This window comes from Harpia harpyja, chromosome 3, assembly GCF_026419915.1.
Source record: "Harpia harpyja isolate bHarHar1 chromosome 3, bHarHar1 primary haplotype, whole genome shotgun sequence".
NCBI classification, from domain to species: domain Eukaryota; kingdom Metazoa; phylum Chordata; class Aves; order Accipitriformes; family Accipitridae; genus Harpia; species Harpia harpyja.
The window spans coordinates 5,456,876-5,479,417 of NC_068942.1; the positions used below are offsets into that span (position 1 = coordinate 5,456,876).

Consider the following 22,542-nt stretch of genomic DNA (forward strand, 5'->3'; position numbering starts at 1 on the left):
AATGTACTTAAATGCATTCACCTCCCACACCTCATCTAGACATGAAATCTCAAAGGGAGGGATGGGCAGGAAAGGCACAACCCCCCCTATATTATGCATAGACTGTCGAACAGAGGATCATTTGATACACAGTACTAAAGTGTACCATAATGCATTTCTCACTTTGGAGGTCAGATTGGTTACACAGGCCCTGTCCCAAAGCAGTGGCAGGGCTATAAGGCTGCTGTGCCCACACAGCACCCCAGAGAGACAGCATCCCAAATTCCCTCCCTTCACCTCCTACTTCCCAATGGCTAAAAATTGGCCGCTATTTTTTTCTAACAACAGGTAAACTATTGAATTGCCATGATCAGCAACTAGAACTAGCAAGCTCTTCTTTGCTTGCATCTGAGCTCTCCTTAGCCTATATAAGATGTAAAGCATACTAATATTTCCCAGCAAGGCATGCAGTTAAATCCAAAACAAACCCCGAGTGTGTGGTTGTGGTGCCAGAGAGGCAGGTGTAAGACGAGCATTCCCATAAGAACAGTTAGGAAGTCAAAAGTGCTGATGTTTCTTTTTGGTTTTAGGTAGCACCATTATCCTCGACATCTGCTGATTCATTCTTTGCTACTGAAGATTTGTTGTTTTTTTTCAGTTCATCCAATATGTATTACTAGGTAACATAAATATGTAACAAAAGTTAATGGGGTATGTGTCTAAATCACATTGCTTCTTGTTGTTCTGCAAAAGCCTTTATCCTCGCTGTTTTCTACAAAACAGTTTCAGAGGCACTTACCTTGTCGGACAGCTAGCGTTGTTGTGTAGACCAAGAATAGAAGGATATAATTGAGGAAGCTCTGGAAAACAGGTGTGTTGGCATGGAAATCTTCTGACAAATACTTGCTCGTGAGACCAATGCCACAGATAAGGAGGGAGAGTACCTGGCCAAGCGCCACAGACAGCAAGAGATCCCTAAAAGGAATGAGAAAAACACAGACATAAAACACTCGGCCTCTTCGTCAAGGAGGAAATGCTCATCCTCCTCCAGGAATCATGTTCGACAGAGCTATGACATGGGAAGAAACATGATGCTTCAGTCAATGAGGGATCTGCTGGGTGTAGCCGACAACATTTCCATTATTTCTGCTCTTATCACCGGCTTAAACATTGCCCAAACACACCAGCTTTTATTCACGTATTAAGCAACAGCAGATGGTACATCTCTACCATTTAATTTTGCATTTCACATTTCACAAAGGATAAATGATAGTTTAAACCAACCAAAATACAGCAGTGCTTCCTTTGAGTATCTTCCCTAACAGAAAGACCCAGGAGTATCATTCAGACAGAGCGGGAATCACAGCTCTTCCCAGACTTAGTAGCCACAGAGAAAAAGCAGAGAAAGGATTTTATTGTGTTTCACCATCAACGTGAATCTACCGTATAACTTCCTTCCCCTCATTTCACTTCCATCTCATCATACAAACTATTCTTTCCATCTACCATGCAAATATATGTCTCTTTTCTTTCATCTTTGTCACAGCTTACTTCCTCTTCTGTTCGGCAGGAGTGGGACGTTCCACTTTTTCCCTTCCTGTCTCCTGGTTCTTAAAAATGCATTTTCTGGTTTGGCTTCTCGCTTTAATCTGTTTTCCTTGACTTTGATCTCCAGCCTCCTCTGCATTCCCTTATAACAACGTTCCCCATTCTCTCTCCCCACAGGTGTCCGATACTTGCTCCTTTTGTGCATGTTCTCTGTCTTCCTATAGTTTTCTCCTCTTTACTCAAGAAACCACTATATCTGAAATCCCTTTTCCCTTCCAACTATCCTCATCTCTTTTACTCTTCCCACAGAATTTATTACCTAAGCACACAGCCCAATTCAATCCAAACAATCCTCCTTTTCCAATTTTTGTCACTGGATCTCCTACACCCACAGCACAGGAATATGTCTATTTTTAAATTACCCTTAAGAGGTTTCCCAGATTCCCCACGTGTCAGTACTTTCATGCTGACCAGGCTTGCTCCACAGCTACGCTTTCCCATGCAGAAGCTGAAATGCAAAAGTGTTGGCCTGGAAGAGGAGCGAGCACGACGACTGCAAGGGAGAGCAAAAGGACATCCAACGGGGACACTTAGTCCAAGCCCTGCCGGCTGCTGCTGTCGCTGTCACCAGCCCCCAGAAAAGAGGGGCTGTAGGTCCCTGGGGAACCCATGAAGGAGACGGGAAGGTGGGAGAGGAGCACGCTCTGCAGTGTCTCGTTAGAGCCTGGTACGAGGAAAGGGGATCAGGCAGTCCTAAGGGAGTAGACAAGGGAGGGCAGCACTCTGCTCAGCTGTAACAATACTTCATGTGTGTTCTCCTCTGCCTGACAGTTAAAAAAAATTACTTCAAGGCTGCTTTGCTTTCCCTGACAGATTTCCCTGACCTCGGCTATGCGTATTCGGCAGCGATGAGCATCTCTGCTCCTGCAACAAGTTTCCTGGTAAACTCAAGTGTCAAATTTGTTTCCCTGTTTCTCATAAACAATCCTCCCACTAATGTGTCTCTGTGTCACTCACGGCGTGATTCAACCAAACAGACAGTGGAAAGCAGAGGAAGCTGGGTAGCTATATTCAGCTAACATACCTTGCTGACAAACAGCCTGACACAGATAGTAAGAGAACAAACTTTATTGTGCTAAACCGCGTGTTTTGACGGGAGACTGCTGGATAAGTAGCAAGTAAGGCTCCGCAACTGCTGCCTCCACTTTCACATTACTCACTCTACTGTGAAACATAACCATGGGAAACAAACATACTCCACAGAGATGACATCTGAGACTACGATGCGAATGCTGCCAAAACTATTAATCCTCAGTTCCTGCCGTTACCTGCTATGTGGTTGATGTGGAATAGGAAATTTGAATAGTGACTGCAATTTAAATCCACATATTAATCTCGTAAACTTCATTTAGTTGGATAGTGTTTCCTACGTCCTTCTCCTGCAACGAAGTTTCACACAGGGCTGTCCTCTCGCCTACTGCAATTTTTGTAGTTTTACTTCATTAGTAAATTAACGGTTCGCAAATCTGTATCTCTAAATGTGATGCCTGCTTTACACAGGATGCGGGTGGTTATTAGCTGTTCTCTATATCTCAGCTATGCCCATGAGCTAATGTTGTATTACATCCATTGTGGGACTGCATCTGTTCTGGAAAGAAGCATCTTGGATCCTACTTAGATTAACAGAAAGCTCAATATATCCTCACTCATGAAAGGATTTTCCCAATAATATATTCCTTGCTCCATGTGGCAGTTAGCTGTTGGACATCACTAATCATTACATTTTTTCAGACTGGTGGGAAGTTTGATGAGCTCTTATAAAAGGCATAACTTTTTTATCTCAGCTCTCTATATTCAGGTGTGTCAGCAGGCCTAACCAGGCAGTACTGACCTTTGTATTAAAAATCCAACCAACAAAAAATGAAAAACACCAGGTAATTTTTCAAGGCTGTATATGATAACTATAGCCCTCTCTGAAGTACATTTTGATTCTGCCATTGCCATTTTGCAATTTATAAAACAGACATTTTTTTCACAGTTGATCCTTTGGCAAGTCATTCAACCACATCTACAAGTGGTAGTTTTCCTAAAGAGTTCAAGCAGCTGTCTACAGCCTTATATATATATAGCCTGTCGTCAGCTTCTATATTTTACATTTCATAAACATACAAACAAGAAGCTAATTCAAGGTAATTCAAATTTTATGGTCTTCTTCCTAAGAAGTCATTTAGAATAGCTTTCTATGTCTTCTGTCAGTTACAAAATATGTCAAAAATTCCATTCACTATTGTATTACTGAAGTCATCAATGAAGACAAAGGGTAATTAAGAGTTCAGTAAAAACAGACATGGACAAGAATCAAGACTATGAACCTGAACACCTCCAAGTCTGTAGATAAAGGTTGGATGTGGATCAGAGTAAAATCTCTGTGGCTTGAAATAGCCTTTAAGTAAAAATTGTCTTTTGGATAAGAACAGAATGTAAAAAACAAAGAAAACTACTTTGTGGAAGACCAGTGCAAGTAGTACTGTCAATGGCACCGGCTTTCAAAATACTGACTGCATGAATGATATTGGAACACATACTGCTTGTCTCTTGATTTTTCCACACATTTGGTATTTTTAATTATGTAAGAAAACTCATCCTGAAATCAAGATGTTGTGTTCCTCTTCCAGTCAGAACTTAGTTAAACATTTCACAGATGATGTATGACATAGAAAGATACATCTCTTCTTTTATTCTTATCTTGTCAGTGCAAAGAGTAGCGTTAGATGTTTAAGCAGAACTAATTCAAATGTCCATGAAGTGCTCAGACTTCAAGCAAAGATGATCCATTTTATACAGTATAGTTATTCCTAAGACTGTTCATGCCCACATTAAACTCTCCTGCCATACCTAAAGGTATGTCGACTACAGGCATGAATGACATGTAGCAGCACAGAAGATTTGGTATGCTCCCCTTGCCTCATCACTGTGGGCTGCAACAGACACTAACCACTACCATGGAAAACAGGTGAAATGAACAAATAAGAGAAATCAAAGCACAAGATCAATAAAATGCTGATTTTTACCTTGGGTGAGTGGAAGAGAACAACTCATGTCTCCCCAAGCAGAAAAGTAGAAACAAATCTTAAATTATTTGTTTTAGTTAGGGACAATGTCAGCAGCAACAAAGAATAGTACAATGTTTGGATAACCCTAATAACCAATGTAAGATACCTGAATTGTACAGAAAATGCCTGGTAGCATTACCTGTATTTAATTTCTCCTGCCAACAATGATCTAATAATACAAGAGTCTTGGCTCCTGAGCCTTTAATACCTGGATAAGAATAATGACATACCTGTTCTTTTTTAAGAAGAAGAAGAAGCAGCAGCAAGCAAACATTAAAAAGAAGCTTTCAATGGCTGTGGAAAACCTACCACTTCCTTTAGACAGAGCAAAAAGCCACTAACTCACTGCTGTCATCTCCCACACTCATTAGTATCTTTCCTAAATATCATAGTACTGTTGAAATATGCAACATGGTTCCTATCTGCAACATCTTCCCTGTTGGTTTTCATATCCTCCACCACTCAAAGACTGGCAAAAAGGATGATTTCCTCCCTAAGCCCTTAGTCTATCATGCTGGCTTCAGTAGGACATTCATTCACTAAGGAAGCAACATTCATTCGTATCTTGAAGAAAAACTGTATGGTTTGAGGGCCCTCAAACAGAACACCAAAAAGAGTCTCTACAAAAAGCTTTATAAAAGTGAGGTTTTCTGCCTTTCAGGGTCCAATTTCTCTTCAGTTGAGTGCTATTCTATTTCTCTACTTGTGTACTATGTAAATCAAAATAAAGCAATTCTTCAAAAATCCCATTTTCCCTCACTAAGATCAACAGCATCTTCTGAAGCCAAATTAAAACAGGTGAAGATCTTCAGTTTGTCTCTAAATTTTGATCTCATGAACACAGAGAATCATAGATTCGTAGAATCACTTAGGTTGGAAAAGATCTTTAAGATCATCAAGTCCAACTGTTAACCTAACACTGCCAAGTCGACCACTAAACCATGTCGCTAAGCACCACATCTACCCGTCTTTTAAATACCTCCAGGGATAGTCAGTCAACCACTTCCCTGGGCAGCCTGTTCCAATGCTTGACAACCCTTTCGGTGAAGAAATTTTTCCTAATATCCAGTCTAAAGCTCCCTTGGCGCAACTTGAGACTATTTCCTCATCCTATCGATAGTCATTCACTAATACAGAGCAAATAGAAGACATTCTTCCCTGTAAACCAGCAATTTAGGGCCTGCTCCTTGATTTTTTTTGCTTGAATTAAAATCCTGCATTGGAACCAATCAAATTCATTTCACTGTAGCCATGCTTGCTAGTTAATCTGTCCAACACTTCCTATGGAGTCAGACGGGTATTGTGAAGTAAGAAGTAGGTGAGAATTACTCCTAAATCTCCAGGTGTCACACTGCTAGGCATGTATCATGGGTTTTTCATGATATCCTAACAGAAATTAAACAATACTTCTTTATCGCCTCTTTAGAAGTGGAGCCAGAAGACAAAGCCGCCTCTTCACATTGGGAGCCATTTAATTCTGTTCAAATGCCTGGGCTGGTAGCTGCTGTGCATCATTTTCACTTGTTCCTCCAGGCACGTGGAAATTTCTGTTACTTGAGTTTCTCCTTGTTTATCAGCCATGATAATGCCATAAACTTCTAAAGGCAGACATTCTCATCAAAGAACTCCGAAGTTAGTGCTTGGTTCCTAGCACATACACACAGGCATGATATAAAGTACTAAACAGCTATCCTCAGGTTCTCCAGTAATTATTTTTCATAAAGTTAAAACATTTACCTTTGACTATGAGTTCATTTCCATGTCCTCCCCAGAACATTAGAACTCCATTCATGACACAAAATCAATGCAATACAACATTCAGAAGGGGCCACACAATCACAGCTGCTGTACGCTGGAGCACCAGTGACATGCAGAGTGTGGCCAAGTGATTTAAACATTCAGGCCTGTTTTATTCTGACACTAAATCCTGTTTTAAAGCACCCTCCATGTCAGTTTTCTTTTAACTTAATTGCTTTCTCTCCTCTCTTTTGTACTTTATTTGGCCTCTTTCCCCCGATAGGTCCCCACTGCATCAGTTAAAGTGTACCTCAGAGGGTAAAGAACAGAGACTACCACTACTTTTAATCTCTAGCATGAGGTGTGTTAATCCTTCAGCATGCCACAGGCTCCAGCAGATGAGTGACTGGCAGTCTGTTTCCTGAGCTGAGATTTCACTGGAGGAACACATCTGTAAAGACTGCTCCATAGCACCATTAGAGCGGGCCTGCGGGCAGGACCACGCTTTCTCCGTGGTGGTAATGACTGCTATACAAAGTTATCACTCCAAATGTTCCAAGTGTGTATTTAAAAAAAGAAATAACAGATACACTTCATTTAGAGACTGATTACTGCTATGCCATAGCGAAGTTGATGATGTCTGTGACAGCACTGTGATTTTGCCAAGCTTCTTCACTTGACTGCATTTTAGTGTGTTTCTATAAAAGCGCAAGGAAAAATAAAACAAGGTCTTAAAAACTTTACTTTGATTTAAAGTGAGCTGAAGCTATGCCCCTGTAAGAATCCAGCCAAATGTATTTAAATGCTTAAAGGTGGATGTGGAGTCTTATCTTAAACACCTATCCCCACCTACAGAAATGGTTGACACACATTACCGTAGGAAAAGCAGGAACCGCACACATGTCAAAACCTCCAATTCCAAAGCTGCCCCCCCACCTCCCCTGGATGTAGCTTCTTCCACTGTGGGTGAGTTCCGAAGTTCCCACACCACCCCGCATTTGAATGGCTGCTTAATGAGGACATGGACATTGCTTACATATTTTGCTGTTAATGCACACAGAGGCAGCTTGTGAAAGAATAAATTAACAACATTTGGTAAAACTTTTTTTCAGGACAATCAATTGAACTCTCATTGAAAGCAAAAGCTGCATATTTTCTAATAGGTCTTAAGCATATGAAGCCTCCTATCAGTCCTGCATTGCTGTGAAATCGATTGCATCTAGAGAACACGATTCTACACTAATTTTGCACAGAAACTTATCTTTTCTTATTTTCCCGTTATTCTGACATGTCTGTTACACAGGGGAGAAATTCTACAAGTTGGTACATGCAACCCTTCCGTCCTCTCTGCTTCTCTCAATAAGGTAAGGCTTATAGCAAGTATTTTCAACTAATGCATCAAAGCTGCTGCACGCTGCTTTAGAGCAATTTACAGAAGTTGTCACAATATTCTATAATAAAATGTTCATAGCACTGAACAGCAACCAAGTTCCCCCACATATATACTGATAATAACACCACTGGCACATGTACCACGTTTATTCTATTAGTCAACTATTCCCATAGTGTACATTCTCCACAATCGTACTAGATGGTGTCTCAAGAAAATATAATGGTCTTGAAGGTCTAAACAAAACATTTTTTTAATAATTCTGGTAAGGAAGAACAAATCAACCTAAAATATTTTTGGAATATAAGCATCAAGCCATTGAGCAACAGTGAAATACCAAAGACTGAATCCCAGCTAAACTCTTATACTGCATTAGAATATGAGTAACTCTAATATTAATGTACAAATCAGAAAGTGAAACCCACGCAACACCGAGCCTCTCCATCACTTAATTCCTACTGAGTCACTATTTTGAAATCTTCAGTTGCACTTAAATGATGTATAGGCTTTGTACTGGAACTCGGCACAAGGGGTGAATTTTCTACACGGTGAGTTGCAGAGTACCTCAAGCTCCCACTGATGCTCCAAAGAAATGAAGATTCTCTGCAGTATCTTGAGAGGATTAGCTCTTTATTTTCCAAACGTGAACACTTTAGTCTCTTTATGAGAGCACAGTACTGTGGACTCCACGCATCTCAAATCTGCAGGCTGGTCTGAAAAGCTCCAGGCCTTGACCACCCTAGGCCTATTTTTTGAAGAAAACCCAGCAGAGGAGTAAAGCACTACCCAAGAGTTCCTCATCTGTTTTCTGCTCCATATCCCAACTAAGCTAAAAAAGACATGGTTTGTTGTTGTTTTTTTTTTTTAACCAAGGCTTTGAGCCCTTCCAGGTGGGCCAGAAGTACCAGATCAATTCCTTCTCACTGCGGTTAAAAGCCTCTATGCCTTGAGCTGGAGAGAGGAGGGGAGCTCTGCGCCTTCTTGGTCTCGCCACCCTCTCTGGCCACCTCCCCAGCTCCCCACCGCCTCCTCATTCGCACTGCAGCTCTAGACCAAACCTTACGGATAATATTTCGTCAGCGTAGCGAAGCTCCATATTGCACGGTCTCGGCCGTATCTGCACGTTCCCAGTTACCCATGACGTTTCTGTACCAAGTCACCGACTTGGATGGGCCCCAAAGCAGGGAAGCGGGGTTGGTTTTTCCTTCGGCGGCCCCAGGGAGAAGGCTGTGGGGACGGCAAAGGCTGGGCAGGCAGAGGAGAGTCCCTGCACGAAGCCGAGCTCATGCGGCGTCCCAGGGACGGCCGTGAGGAGCAGGGAAGGGACAACCAGACCTGGCCACGCGGCTGGTGCTTCCCAAGAGCTGGAGAAGCCCCGTCAGTCACCGCCTTGACTGGAAGGACACACGGGGCCGGGGAGAGCTGCGCACGTTTCTTAGTCTTCTTTTGGCTTTCCTAGTTGCTTTGAGGTTTTTCTAGTTAAAGCATTAAGGTTCTAATTTTTATTCAAACACAACTGGGCTTGAATTTAAGAGTGTTTTGGGAGAGCTCACTAAAATTCAAGGTCTAGGTACATCTGCCCCAAAGCTGTGGCTGACTCAGGCTCTGCTGCTTTTAAGTGACAGCTTGAGGGAGCAGCACAGATTGCTGGCTTCGGATGACAACAAAGCAGAATCATGTTCAGCAAGTCTTGGGAGTCTCTGGAGCAGTTCTTAAGATGAGATCTTACCTAATAAATTTCCCAACTCTTGTATATTGCCAATTACAGCAATTCTTGAAAATGGCTTTCATTTATTATAAGCTTCTACCCCAAGTTCACACACACACAGACGTGCTCATAAATATGTGTGGTTTACAATTCCTTAATAAGAAAGGAACTGGAATTTTTAAAAGATTATTCTTACACATATAAAACTTACCCCTGCACTTAATGTTTAGCAATAATACTGCTAAGACAATCTGATGCACTGACTGTCAAGTGCAAAGAAGGCACTTTTTTTTAAATTTTGCAATAAGAAATACATTTAAAAATAGCAAAGGAAAGCACAGTGACGAAATTTCGATGCTATTATCTTGACGGACTCCAGTGGTAAATCATTACAGGCAAACTGGAGGCAGGGGGGTGTGTTTGTCCAACTTGTTAATAGTCAGCTTCATCCCACTAGTGAGCCAACAAAGAAAAAAAAGCAAGTTTATCCTAAAAACATGCCTAAGTTTTGAAACAGCTAGCTGCCTTCCAAACAGCAATTTCCTAGTGCTTTTTCAGCTACTAATGACAGGACTCGGAGCCCCACAGGCTTTTTCTCTTTAAGAATGAAGGTCTCTCCATATACAGTTCTTGGCAACTTCCCAGTCTAGGGAGCACTGGATAGACTGAAAATATTCTAATCTTTCTGATGGAATCAAAAATATAATTATAGATGACCATGTGACAAAAGAATTGTATTTCAGGTTATTTTGGCCAAGTAAACTGACTGAAGCTAGCTACAGCCCATAAACTTTTATAAATTGTCACTGTCTACCCAAGTATGACTAGAGAAATTAAGACTCCTAGATCTGAAGATTTGATCTAGATTGGAATAATAAATGACAGAAGTAACTTTCCACACAAGAGCTTATGAAACTAGTTACAGACACTAATTGAGGAATACAGTACTTTTAAATGAGTAACTCTTCTTCCATAATTTTCCAGAAATTAATTCAAAAAGTGGTATTTCCAGTCTTAGAAATAGAACAAGGGACTCAAGTATGGATAAAGAGTGAGCTGTAACTCCTCAGGCTAGAACTCCATATGAAATATGACAGCTGCTGAAAATATGAAAGCTAGGCAGTCATCGGGCTGCTGATCACCGTTATTTTTGTAATTCAAGAATAAAGCACACAAATAGATGTCTTTTTATGAGATAGATATTTGTTCTTGCTCTGTTCCAAATGCACCAGTTTGAGCTTTCAGCTGTTGGAGGTAACTGGGATGTGGAAGAACTGATGGCTGTCTCTTGGAGAAAACGAAGTTCTCTATCAAATTTCATTAGTTCATCTCACTTGCAGTGGTTTTTATGCCCGAGGCTCAGGACATTATAAATACAGTGATGAATGTCTTTAGATAATATGAGAAACAGTTTTAAAAGTTTCAGTTCAGTTAAGTTCATCATCAGCTCCCAGTTTTCTCAGAGGAGCTGAGAGCCTACAGTAATAGACCTGGATGATTCCCAGCATCAAGAAAAATAGCTCACTAGTGCCCTAAGAAGTACAACATCACTTCTTATTGCTCTCTTGCCATTACTGTACAGTGCTAATACAGTTTAAACTGATGGGGGTTTATGGACTAAGTCTTACAGCTATTGGGAGACAGTTGATAAAGAAGGAGGTGAAAAGCATTACAGCTTCTGCTATACCCCTGCCACTGATAAGCCAATCTCGATTGAATGCTCTGATGGAAAACAAGTTTAAATGACTCAAGATTCCTCAAGTGATAGATGCTACTGTAACTTAATTCAGTGTTGTCAGAAACAAGAAGTACGGGCTTGGAAAATTAGGCAGAGTTCCTAGAAAATGGTATGTATGTGAGTCAGTATGATAGTATGATGGATGATTTCAGATTTTTCCTGGTGCTCCTGAAAATTGCGAAAGTTGTTCCTGAATTTCTCTCCTTGTAAAATGCATAACTAAGCATATGCACTTCTGCGCATCCGCAATTAGGTACCTAAATCAATTACAGTATATTTGTTTCTCCAATAAAATTAGAAGTTAAAAAAGTGACAGGTATGAATATTGAAAGTGCAAAGGTGCATCTATGCAGATCATGGCTGGCTTTTGGAGAACTAAAACTAATTCAATTATTACAAGGTGTAGAATTTTTTCATTTTTTTTTATATCAGCACATCTGCAAAATGCTGATATTAAATAACAATGACTGTTCGTTCGAAAGAGCATTTAATATCTAATGTAAAAGTTTAATTTAAAAATCAAACTGATTTGCCTGGATTTTGCAAAATCTTTTGCTTGGCTAAAACTAACTATATATAATGCTTCAGAACACAACTTTTTTTTTTTTTTTTTTTGCAACTTTTCTGGAAATTATCAACGATGTTTTCAATAACATTGAAACATAGAAGAACTGAAAAATCCCTACTTCAGTGGGCCACATTTTCTCCCCAGGTAGGCATGTGCAATTCCCATAAATTTGAATCTTCTTTACAGTAAGTTGCAACTATCATCTACATGCTTAAAATGCATAAAAGAAACCTTAAGAAAAATGTCCTTAAATTGGCCCCTGCATATTGGCCCCTTAATTGCACCCCCGGTACAGAAAGACAAAGGATACCCACATTAGCATTTCACTGAGGATGGCACTGAGTCACTGCACGCTTCCCAAATCTTCAAAGGAGAGATGCTCGTGTGCCTGTGGCTCGTTCTGACTTCAACTCTTCAAGGCCCTGACCTTCTTTCACTGTTTCCTACATGTGGGTTAGTATTGCTGCTGCCTTGTTCTGCAGCCCCTCAAGCAGGAGTCATGCTCAAAGTTGCTTGCTCATGGATATTATGATAAACGCAAGAACGTTAAAATTTTATGCTTTTTTTTCCCCAACAGTTCTTTAATGCACGGAGGCCAGGATGTTCTCCTTTTGGGTGAGTGCCTTTCTCTACCCTCTTCTTGCCTGCGAAGCTTGCATACTTAGTTTCATGGTGGCTCAACTTCATTAAGGAGGAACAGAACACAGCCCCATCAGATCTACCTCTAATCTGGTGGTTAATACACCGCAGGAGGTAGAACACGTGAATTGGAGTCCTCAGAACAAGACTACTGAAGCCACTTAGGCAAACAATTTAAGGGTTCAGCTGTTCCACAGAGCTGGGTACCAGCTTCTGGAAGAAAAGTTTGTGCTCCAGCTCCAGAGGAACTTTGGAGGCACAACTGGAGAGTGAATTCCTGGTTTAGGTAGGTAACTACCCCAGGGCTGCGGCAATGAAGGATTTCAGTGGGCTGCACCCTTCCTGGCCCAGCTGGAGCAATTCTGAGTGCTCTGCTTACAGGACTTGAAAGGTGTTGAGTTTCCTTCTACGTCTGCTACCGGTCCTTTCTAAAAACAAGGTCCCTCTAAGGCATTTCAAGTTGGGTGCCCAGAACTGATACAGTGATAGTACTTGCTTTGATACAATGAAAGTACTTGCTTTCACAGCTCCTCTCTGCCTTTCTACTTCTGCAATACCACAGGTCTGCAGGAAAGGAAGCACTCGGTGAAAGGGGCCACTGCAAAGCCAACCTCCCCAAAGTGATGCGGAGTGCAGGTACTTCTCCCTCTCCTTGCTTTTGCTGTTTTCTCACTACACAGCAGTGATGGTCATTACCCAGCCAAAACTGCACGGGAGGTCCAAACTTCTGCATCTGCGTTTAAATTTCTATTCCATAAAATTCAAAAAGAAAAAAGATATTTTAAGCGGAAATTACAACTGGAGAGAATTCACCTCCTGCTAAATGAAAAGTACAGTTGTCTGCAACACAAAAGTTCTTCATTTTTAGGTATGAGTGCAATGGTTCTGGCTTACTGCTCTACCCCTAGGCTCCAAGATAAATCTCTCCCTTCCTCTCTTCCTTTCAATTTGGTGAGACAGCATGACTGCCTCTGTCAACACTGTAAATTTACTACAGACCTGACACACAATGATGGAACAGGCTCAGCCGAAAAAACATAAGGGCACTGCTCTCATTTTTGCTGGTTTTAGTAGAGTTTAAAATTGCAAGGTGTTGGAAATAAAAAACAAATGTTTGTGATCTGGGAAGGTGTCAGCTGTGCATTTTTAGAGGGTCAGGACCAAGATATTCCTGGCCTACAGGATCCTGCTGTGGTGCCAAATGTACGACCAAAGCCACTGATGACCTAAAAGATGAGAATGATGACTCACTTAAAGTAAAACGAAACCTGTGAAGAAAAGGGAGCTGTAAGGTCCTCTTGCAGGAGATAAACAGGGTCTGACATCCTGACAGAGCATTGATCTGCCTACGCTCCCTGCCTCCCAGGTTGCTTTACTGCAATTTCTTCGCAATATTAGCATCTATATTTCGGATACGCAAGAAAAGAGAACGCAATCATGCACAATAGATATTCTTAGTGGGATTTGGGTATATTTTTGCTTTCCCAGCACTGAAGCGGTGACAAGCGGGCTGTAACCAGGCCACCGAGGGTCTCCTCAGTGTGTGTGGCCGATACGCCATCTCCTTCCCATACACAGGGCGACGGCAGGCCAAAATGCACCCCTGAACCAGGAGAACATAGATCAGAATCGACATCCAGCTGCAGTAAAGGAGATCAGGCTCACGAGGCTTTCCCAGTTACGCTGGGAAGTTAATCAGCACCACGCCACTCTCCTGACGGCGGCAGGTACGGCGGAGGCATAGGTCTCTTCTTCCCCTTATCCTTCAGGTGTGCCAACCTGGAAAATGGCACTCCTGTATTATCCCCTGGGTAGCTCTGCATGTAGTGCTTCCCCAGCGGCACTCATACTGGTTCACCCTCCTGCACAGATCAGAGAGCAGCCTGCACGAGCTGAAACTGCCCTCTGAAGCAGCCCGTCTCCTGTGAAGACAGCCACCGAGGATGCCGTTCCAGCTCAGGCATCGCTCCAAAATGATGGCTTCTCACAAATGGAATAAAAAGTCCATTGGGGCGCAGGGAGGTTTCCTCACAGACCTTCAGCAGAGGATCTTTCACCTCCCAGCCATATACAAGCATGGTCACAACCTTCAGCTGGCAAGTTTATTTTATTTCCCCTCCCCGCACAGCTTAGACCTGTGCTTGGAGCGAAGAGAGCAGGGGGTCAGTCTGAGAGTTGAAATGAAAAGTGTGAGGAAAAATCAGGGATTACATCATTTTCTGTGCATGAATGACATTTGAGACACTCTGTTCTAAAGCTTTACACAGCTACTGTTACAAAAATACATGCATAAATACACCGCTAGCATTAAAAAGAAGAGGAAGAATTTCTGCGTTACTCAAGAGCAATTGCTCTCCAGAAATCACCCCTCTGAAAGGCATCTAAGGCTGTAGGTGTAACTGATGGATGAAATCCCAGCCTTAGCTCTCTGTTTCCTTGCCTTTTGGAATTGAAGTTACCCATTAAACAGGATTTCACTGTAACAATATGTATTTCATTTTCCATTGATTTTTTTTTCTAGTCAGAAATAAGGGAAAGGGAGAAAAGGCAGAAATCCTCTCATAAACCGCATAAGTCAATCAAATGACATACCCATCATATACAGCACATGCGCTGGGTCAAGGGATTATATTCATGCAGGCCACACCGCAACATGATTGTAAGTACCTTACACGTTGCTTTTGAGCAACATGGACTGGTTAATTTATGTGTGGAAGGGATTATCTGACAAGGGCCACATGGGCCTGTAAAGCACCTAAATACTTCATAAAAGTAAAAAAAGAAATTAGCTTTTCATTTCCTTCCTTAGTTTACTTACGGATTAAACTAAAATTTAATTCAATTGGAATTAAATTATTCTGTATAAGTCAAATGCTTTTGTTTATGAAGCCCAGTTTGAACACACAGACCCATACTTATATCTGATTTAAGCAGGTGCAGCTGATCTGGGAGCTCCCAGCACCGGTGACCTGAGGCTGAGACAGGGCTCACCATGACTTGGGAGCACGCTTTCCTAAGGCCACTGCACTCAATCCTCAGTTTCCCACACGGAAATTTGCCTGAGAGTCAAAATATCCTGGTGGCCTGCCCAAGCAGGAGCAGGGAAATCCAGAACAAGACTGAAAAGTTGTCGAGACTTGTGAAATAGAACAAATATGATTTACCCAACGGGCCATCATTCTGCTTTTTCAGATTCTGTTCTTTACAAAGATTTATTTTCTTGGGAAGACACATTGAGAGGACATCACAGAAGACTTTTTGCAGCTGCAAGAACATCTTTACCAACAAAACCCAAATTTGGCATGACAATGGCCCTTCATGTGTTCAGCTTTACATTAAATTAATGAGGAGGATTTTTTCTCATTGTGACTATTTTCCTATTGCTCCCGAAGTCTGATCACTAGGCCAAGTGCCTGGACAGACATCAGAGGGCTTTGCAGGGGAAATTATCTGAACAAAACAGTGGCAGTCAATGAGAAAGTTTTGGTATCCATGGCCATCAAATCATGCTACCTTGCTGTTACAGCTTCCTTACTGCATGCATCTTACTATGCAAAGGTAGGTAGTATATGGCCTTCCAAACATGAGAGCAATCTGAGAACCAGATACTGGTTTTTGCTAGTTTTCAGTTTACGCTGTTGGGAAGTATGACACTTCACCTGTGTGTACTGTACAATTATGAGAGGTACGGAATATCATCACTATCATATTAAGGTGTACATATAAATATTTTCATGCTCAACTAATATGATTATGTATATGCAGGCATACTTGAGAGGTATCATGGGACCAGAAGAGAGAGATTAATCTTGTAATTAATTGTGTGCTTGAATTTAATTTATATGCTTTTATTATTTAGTACCTGTGTCAACCACTTAATTTGCCTGCAAATCATTTTCTTATATAATATTAATGGAACATGCTATACTGAAATTCATCAAACTATGGAAATTAGACATTAGGAGGACTCATTATATCATCAATTTATCCTCTTCTAGTTTGAAACAGTTCAAGAGCTGTGGCTTTAGAAACCACTCCTTCAAGAAGAGTATTTCAGTTCAAGAAAGTGCATTTGTGGCAGAATGGACAATGTTTTTTCATAGTCAGAGATCAGAATTAAAAATCCGACCTATACTGGGGAACAAACTACTTATGGGAGTCTAAACTTCATTTCTTTCCTCAAACAAGACTTTGAGAAGAAGAAATAATAACAATAGTAATATTCATTTCAACACAAACCTTGCACAAAGGTCAATGTTTTTACAGCTCTGTACATATGACATTCTGAGCAAATGAAGATTGTGAGATTTACACTATAATAAACCTACAAATTTGCCTGCACAAGCTGCTCAAAACAATTCATGCCCAAACATGGAAATGGGACTGCTTGGGGTGCCGACTGAGCACAGGGAGAGATCAAATCAATGAGAAACATCAACTTAATCGCTTGCTTGATCTTTGCTAAAATGCTTGCTTAATCTTTGGGTTAGTCTAATGAATGTTCAGGGCACTCCTGGACTACTCAGTTGGGAGGGTGCACTGCCGTATTTCAGAAGTGAGAATGGCTGGGAATTGGCACTGTTGTGAGAAGGGGAAGAAATTGGTAAGAACAACCTGTCTACAAGGTCCTTGGGGGTCATACTGGGTCTGGCTGGGATAAACTACCTTTATCTCGTCCCATGAATTTTTCATCTTACCTTCTCCCTCTGCCCTGCTGAAGAGGGGGAGTGAGAGAGCAGCTTGGTGGGCACCTGGCAGCCAACCAAGGTCAACCCACCACAGGGCTGGAGGAGATCTTGTTGCAGATGGATGTGGGGGAACACTAGCAAGCCTCACACAACCAGAGGAGCAAAGTCGTCTCACCTTGAGACGCTTCTGCCCTCCCTCTGCCTGTGCCTGACACTGGGAACTTGGAAGGTGGAGCAGCAACCATGCTGAGGCCACGTTGCCTGCTGAGTTTGTGTCACAGCAGTGTCAAGCAGTGAAAAAAAAAGCAACCCTGCACCTTCTCACCCTCTGGCAAGCATCTGTTAGGCTTTCTTTCTCTGATTATTTTTGCAAGGCCAGGCAGAAGAAGCACTCCAATAGTCCAGCCTGGCTTGTGGGATGGAAATTATGGTCCTTGGTCCAAAGGTCTTACCCTTGCAGTGGGGATCAGGAAAAACAGGCGCAGATCTTTAACTGTGGGATTTTTTCACCAAGGTCTATTCCCAGTTCTACCACAGACCTACTGTGGATATCTTCAGCTCTCCCTGCTTCAATTTACTTTTCAGTAATTACTGTTGTATCTGTCCAGGTCATAAAATGTCAGAGAAAAGAGTCTCATATATTAAACCGGCACCTACCAGAAAGCCTTCCTTTATGTAGGAAGCAGAATAGGAACTGAGAGGTAACACAAAACTAGAGTTTCCACAAGAACACCCAGTGGAAGGTGCCCACCAGTGTTGGTGGTTCCACCCCTCCTAACTCCTTGTGGGCAAGACCTTCTCATCCCTCAAAGAAAAGTGTATTATATTGTCTCTTTGTAACTGTGGTTTATTTTTCACAATTTTCTTGGAAAAGCTAAAGCCTTAAACTTTCCTTCTTTCCATTTTCAGTGAACCTTTTGTTGTGTGACGGCTTTTGGTTCTTTGTAATAAAAATGCTTTCGCTGCCTGGTTATATTGATTTTCAGATTTCTGAAGCTTTGTGCTTTCCTTCTTCTAAGGTTTTGCTGACACAGCTTATGCTGAGTCTCACAATCCCATTCCCCTCCGCTCCTGACTGAAGAAACAGTTCTGAAAAAACTGGATGAAAATCATCAGGCATTTAAAAATGATGCCAGTTCAGCTCAAGCCTCCTATTTTGTCCATTCTTTTCATCTCTTCCACCTTCCTCCTGGCGTTTCAGGACAGGAATTGAATGCAATTCAGAATGTGTGTTTTAAAAGCAAACCTCTACCTTGGCAAACTTGTTCTGCAGACAATTGGCCTGTTGTGATAGGACAAGGGATAATGGTTTTAAACTAAAAGAGGGTAGATTTAGACTAGATATAAGGAAGAAATTTTTTACAATGAGCATGGTGAAACACTGGCACAGGTTGCCCAGAGAGCTTGTGGATGCCCCATCCCTGGAAGTGTTCAAGGCCAGGTTGGATGGGGCTTTGAGCAACCTGGTCTAGTTGAAGATGTCCCTGCTCATTGCAGGGGGGTTGGACTAGATGACCTTTAAAGGTCCCTTCCGACCCAAACTATTTTATGATTCTATTCTATGATACAATTACGACAGTTACAGTTGTGATCTATACACATGGGTGTTTATAGGTAATTTTTTTTCTTACAAATATACAGGTACTGAGGTCAGAATGTAACTTGCAGGAGAAATTTACGTTGACAAAATTCAATGATGGCATATCCAGTCTCACTAGAGGTGGACCTGGTGCTATGTCTCTATTTCTTACTTCGATCAATTGAAAAAGAACACAGAGAAAACCAGATTCTTTAAAGTGAAATCTGAGTCAGGCTTGAAAGCCTCAGCAGCCAAACATTTTTCTTGTCATTGAGAATTCCCTGGAGAAAATGGCAATGCAGACTGCCAGGGTAAGTGCTTTTTTGTTTCATTATCAAGCAAACAAACATCAGGCATAGTTTCACACCCAAAGTACACAAGGTTCACAATTTGAGAAGAAACTCCCAGAGAAGAAACTTCTTCATATGTCAGCTAACTCTACATTTCCATATTTTCATATCTCAGTAGGTTTTCACTGACTACCTGCTAGTGAGTCCTCTCACACTCTCCTCCTGCACTTACTGTCTCAGAACTTTCAATGTTCAATGTAATATTTAATCCTAAGATCACTTTTGAAAACAGTAAACCATCACAGCAGAGATGTAGACAAGACAGAATGCAACCTCCAAATTATTCTTAAATTATTTTTTCATAATTCCTATCTGTTGCTTCCTTAAGAAATCTAGTACTTGCCTGTTTGAATTCCTTCATTTTTTCCAACAAAATTCTTTTGATCCCAACTCTAGCATTCAGGCAGCTTCACATCAAACAGCTAACCTGAGCAGTACAGGACATTTAGAAAAATACACAACTTGATACTTTTCATGCCCTGATATTAAAATTAAAATGGAAACAATCCATTCATGCAATCTAACCCTGGGTATAACACACACCAAAACGCTCTACAGAGCAACTCCAGGATAGAAATCAGTACTTCTTGCACAAAAGCCTCTTTCAGAAAGACATCCAGTCTTGTTTGACTTCAGGGCATGGGAACCCGTCTAACTCCTAATTAAGTTGCTTGAAGAAATGCTTATTTGGACCTTATTTCTAGCACAAATTTTTGTAGTTTCAACTTTCTACCACCAGGTCATATTATGGTTTCAGTCAGCTATCTATTATACAAAAAGAAGTTAAAACAGGAAAAAGAAAAAATCTAGCTATAACCTTCAAGTTTAGCTGAAAAAATCAGAAATATAGCTCAAAATACATTGAAGGAAAAAAAGTTTCTTAGAAGAGCTTTATGAGGGACCAGCAGCTGGCTGAGCATGTAACCAATTGTGCTCGGCGCAACCTGGCATCCTGGCTAAGCTGCCTCTGGTTGGGAAGCTACCACAGAATGGTTTTTGCAAACAAAGGTTTTTCCAGTGAAGCTGTCTGTTACAGTTACAGCTAACATGTATGAAAAGAAAACTAAAATGAATACAAGTACTGCAGGTAATTATTCTAACTTGTTTGGGTTTTTTTGCATTTGAGTAGTTTGAGCTGCGTGTAAGTTCCAACAAAAGAACACAGATACAGTAAGCTAAAATGTCAGCAGGGATCCATGTGACCATTTAGTTTGACCACCAGCATAACACAGGCCGTGAGACCTCCCAGAATTAATTCCTGTTTGAATCAGAGTACATATTTTATAAAGGCATCCAATATTGTCCTAAAAATGTCCAGCAATGGAGAGACTTGACAAGTTGCTCCAGAGATTAATTACCTAACTATTAAAAATCTGTATCTATTATTTCTAGGAGGAATTTGTCTAGCATCAGCTTTCACTCTACCAGTGCTTCCTGATGCTCTATTACCAATTTTTGCTTGACATAGACAAGTCACCCTCTAGTCTTATTTTAGTTTAATTAAACAGGTCGAGCTTCTTCAGCCTTTCCCTATAAAGCATTCTTCCTTTTAGCGCTCTTGCGGCTCTTCTCTTAAACTTCTCTAGTTTATCACTATTCTTCAGTCTTGAACAATAGAATGGGACACACTGTCCCCAAACCGGTCACACCATAACCAAGAAGTGTGCTAATGTAGTCTCCCTCCTCAATATTCCCTTGTTCACATATCAAAAAATCTCATTATCCCTTTTGCACCACACACTCATAGTAGGAGGTCATACCCTGCTAATTCCACACGCAATGTCTCAAGTCCTGTTACTGCTTCCTAGGATAGAGTCAACAATCCTAGCAGCATGGCCCATAGTATTTATTCCTATATATAGTCCTTTTACTTGGCCTTACGCAAACTCCTACTGCTTTCTTGCATTTTGTCCACAGTAATCAGGGCAGACCACTCTGTACAGAAACTTGTTCTGTTAACTATTACCACTGCCTTTAACTTTGCATCATCTGCAAATTTTATGTGGAATATTTTCTCATTTATTCCACATCCACTGATAATAATGTAAAATAGCATGCAATTTATCATCCTGTTTGTTTAAGAAACATATTTAGGTTTAGAAACTGCCACTAAGACAGTTTTAAAACCATTTAATGTGTGTACGATGTTGATTTTGGGTCATTCTACTTTCCTAATCAAGATGTTGTGTAATACCAAGTTGAAATAACTGAGAAGAGTTGAAATACTCAACTTCAAGACTGTCCCTAAACTAGCAACTGCCTCAAAAAAGGCACAAAGCTATTTTGACAAAATGTATTCACCATAAACCCGCATTATTTAGAACTAATTATTTTAACATTTCCTTACTATTTGATTAATCAGATCCCAGATCTGCTGCAATTTCAGATCAATGGCAAGGTGACAGGACAATGAATATTTGGATCACCTGTTTGGCCTTTAATAAACCAGTACAACACTAGCTTATTTCCTCTTCTCTGGAACCTCCCCACTGCAAACCAGCATTAGCAGCACACAGCACTCCTCTGGATGCAGATTGCATTAGCTTGCTCATTTACAAGTATCCAGCTTCAGTTTTGTATCTCCCTTAATTACTGCTAGAACAGAAAGTATTTCATCGTTACCATACAATACACTACCTGGATTTTTCTCAGAATCCTTCTACTTTTCTGATTTCTCTCTTGAAACAAAATGAACAAACAACTCCCCCCATCCCTGCAGGACATCACCACCACCAACCCCCAAGCAAAGCCAAATCGGTTCTCCTCCTGCTTTCCGCCTCTCCTCCCCTCCCATGCTTTCTACAGTCCTCAGCTTTTGCTGCACACAAATTCCCATCGGCTTTCCTTTTCTCTCATTGGTTATACATTTTAAGTCTTTTTGTTGATTTTTTTAATGTAGTCACAAAAGCACAACTGACTGGAAGGTAGAATATTTGGGGTGTTCTTTAAGAAAAGAGGTACCCAAAGAAGACCAGAGAAATATCTGGAGAATGTTTGCACTCAGAGAAATCCATTCAAATGCAAATAACGCAGAGACCGGTGGCATTTCTCAGCTCCATTAAATATCAGGGAACTTTCAACTCCTAGAAAATTTCACTGTAGTTCAAATCAAATTTAGTTTCACTGTTACCCATCTGTTCTGACCTTTCACTATACGGACTGATTATTGTTTTCCAAAACACAGCTTGCATAGGGATGAATATTTTGCTATGCTAATCAGTGGGAACTGTGCTTCTACAGCTTAGACTTCGAAGTTTTTCAAGATAGGGAAGAATAACACTTTTTAAATAATTCCCCACAGTAGATAATGAATGTTATAACAGTGAGAAAGCTTATTAGAGTTGTGTGAGTCTAATTGATCTGTCCTGGTAATAAAAGACTCATTTTCTTTTGGCAAACCAGAGGTTTTGCACCTGAACATGCAAGAAGTCTACACTTCTTTAAATCTATTACAAATGAAAAACTCATCTTTGCACAAAGAACCAGCATAATTAGTTTAAAAATA

General features: G+C 40.9%; 1 protein-coding gene across 1 annotated transcript in view; it reads right to left on the bottom strand.

The window, feature by feature from the left end:
- Positions 1 to 22,542, bottom strand: part of SLC35F1 (solute carrier family 35 member F1) — a 256,649-nt gene that overhangs the window by 107,065 nt on the left and 127,042 nt on the right. Inside the window, exon 2 of the mRNA XM_052781230.1 lies at positions 779 to 954. Within this exon, the coding sequence (XP_052637190.1) occupies positions 779 to 954 (176 nt within the window). The remainder of the gene's footprint in view (positions 1 to 778; positions 955 to 22,542) is intronic.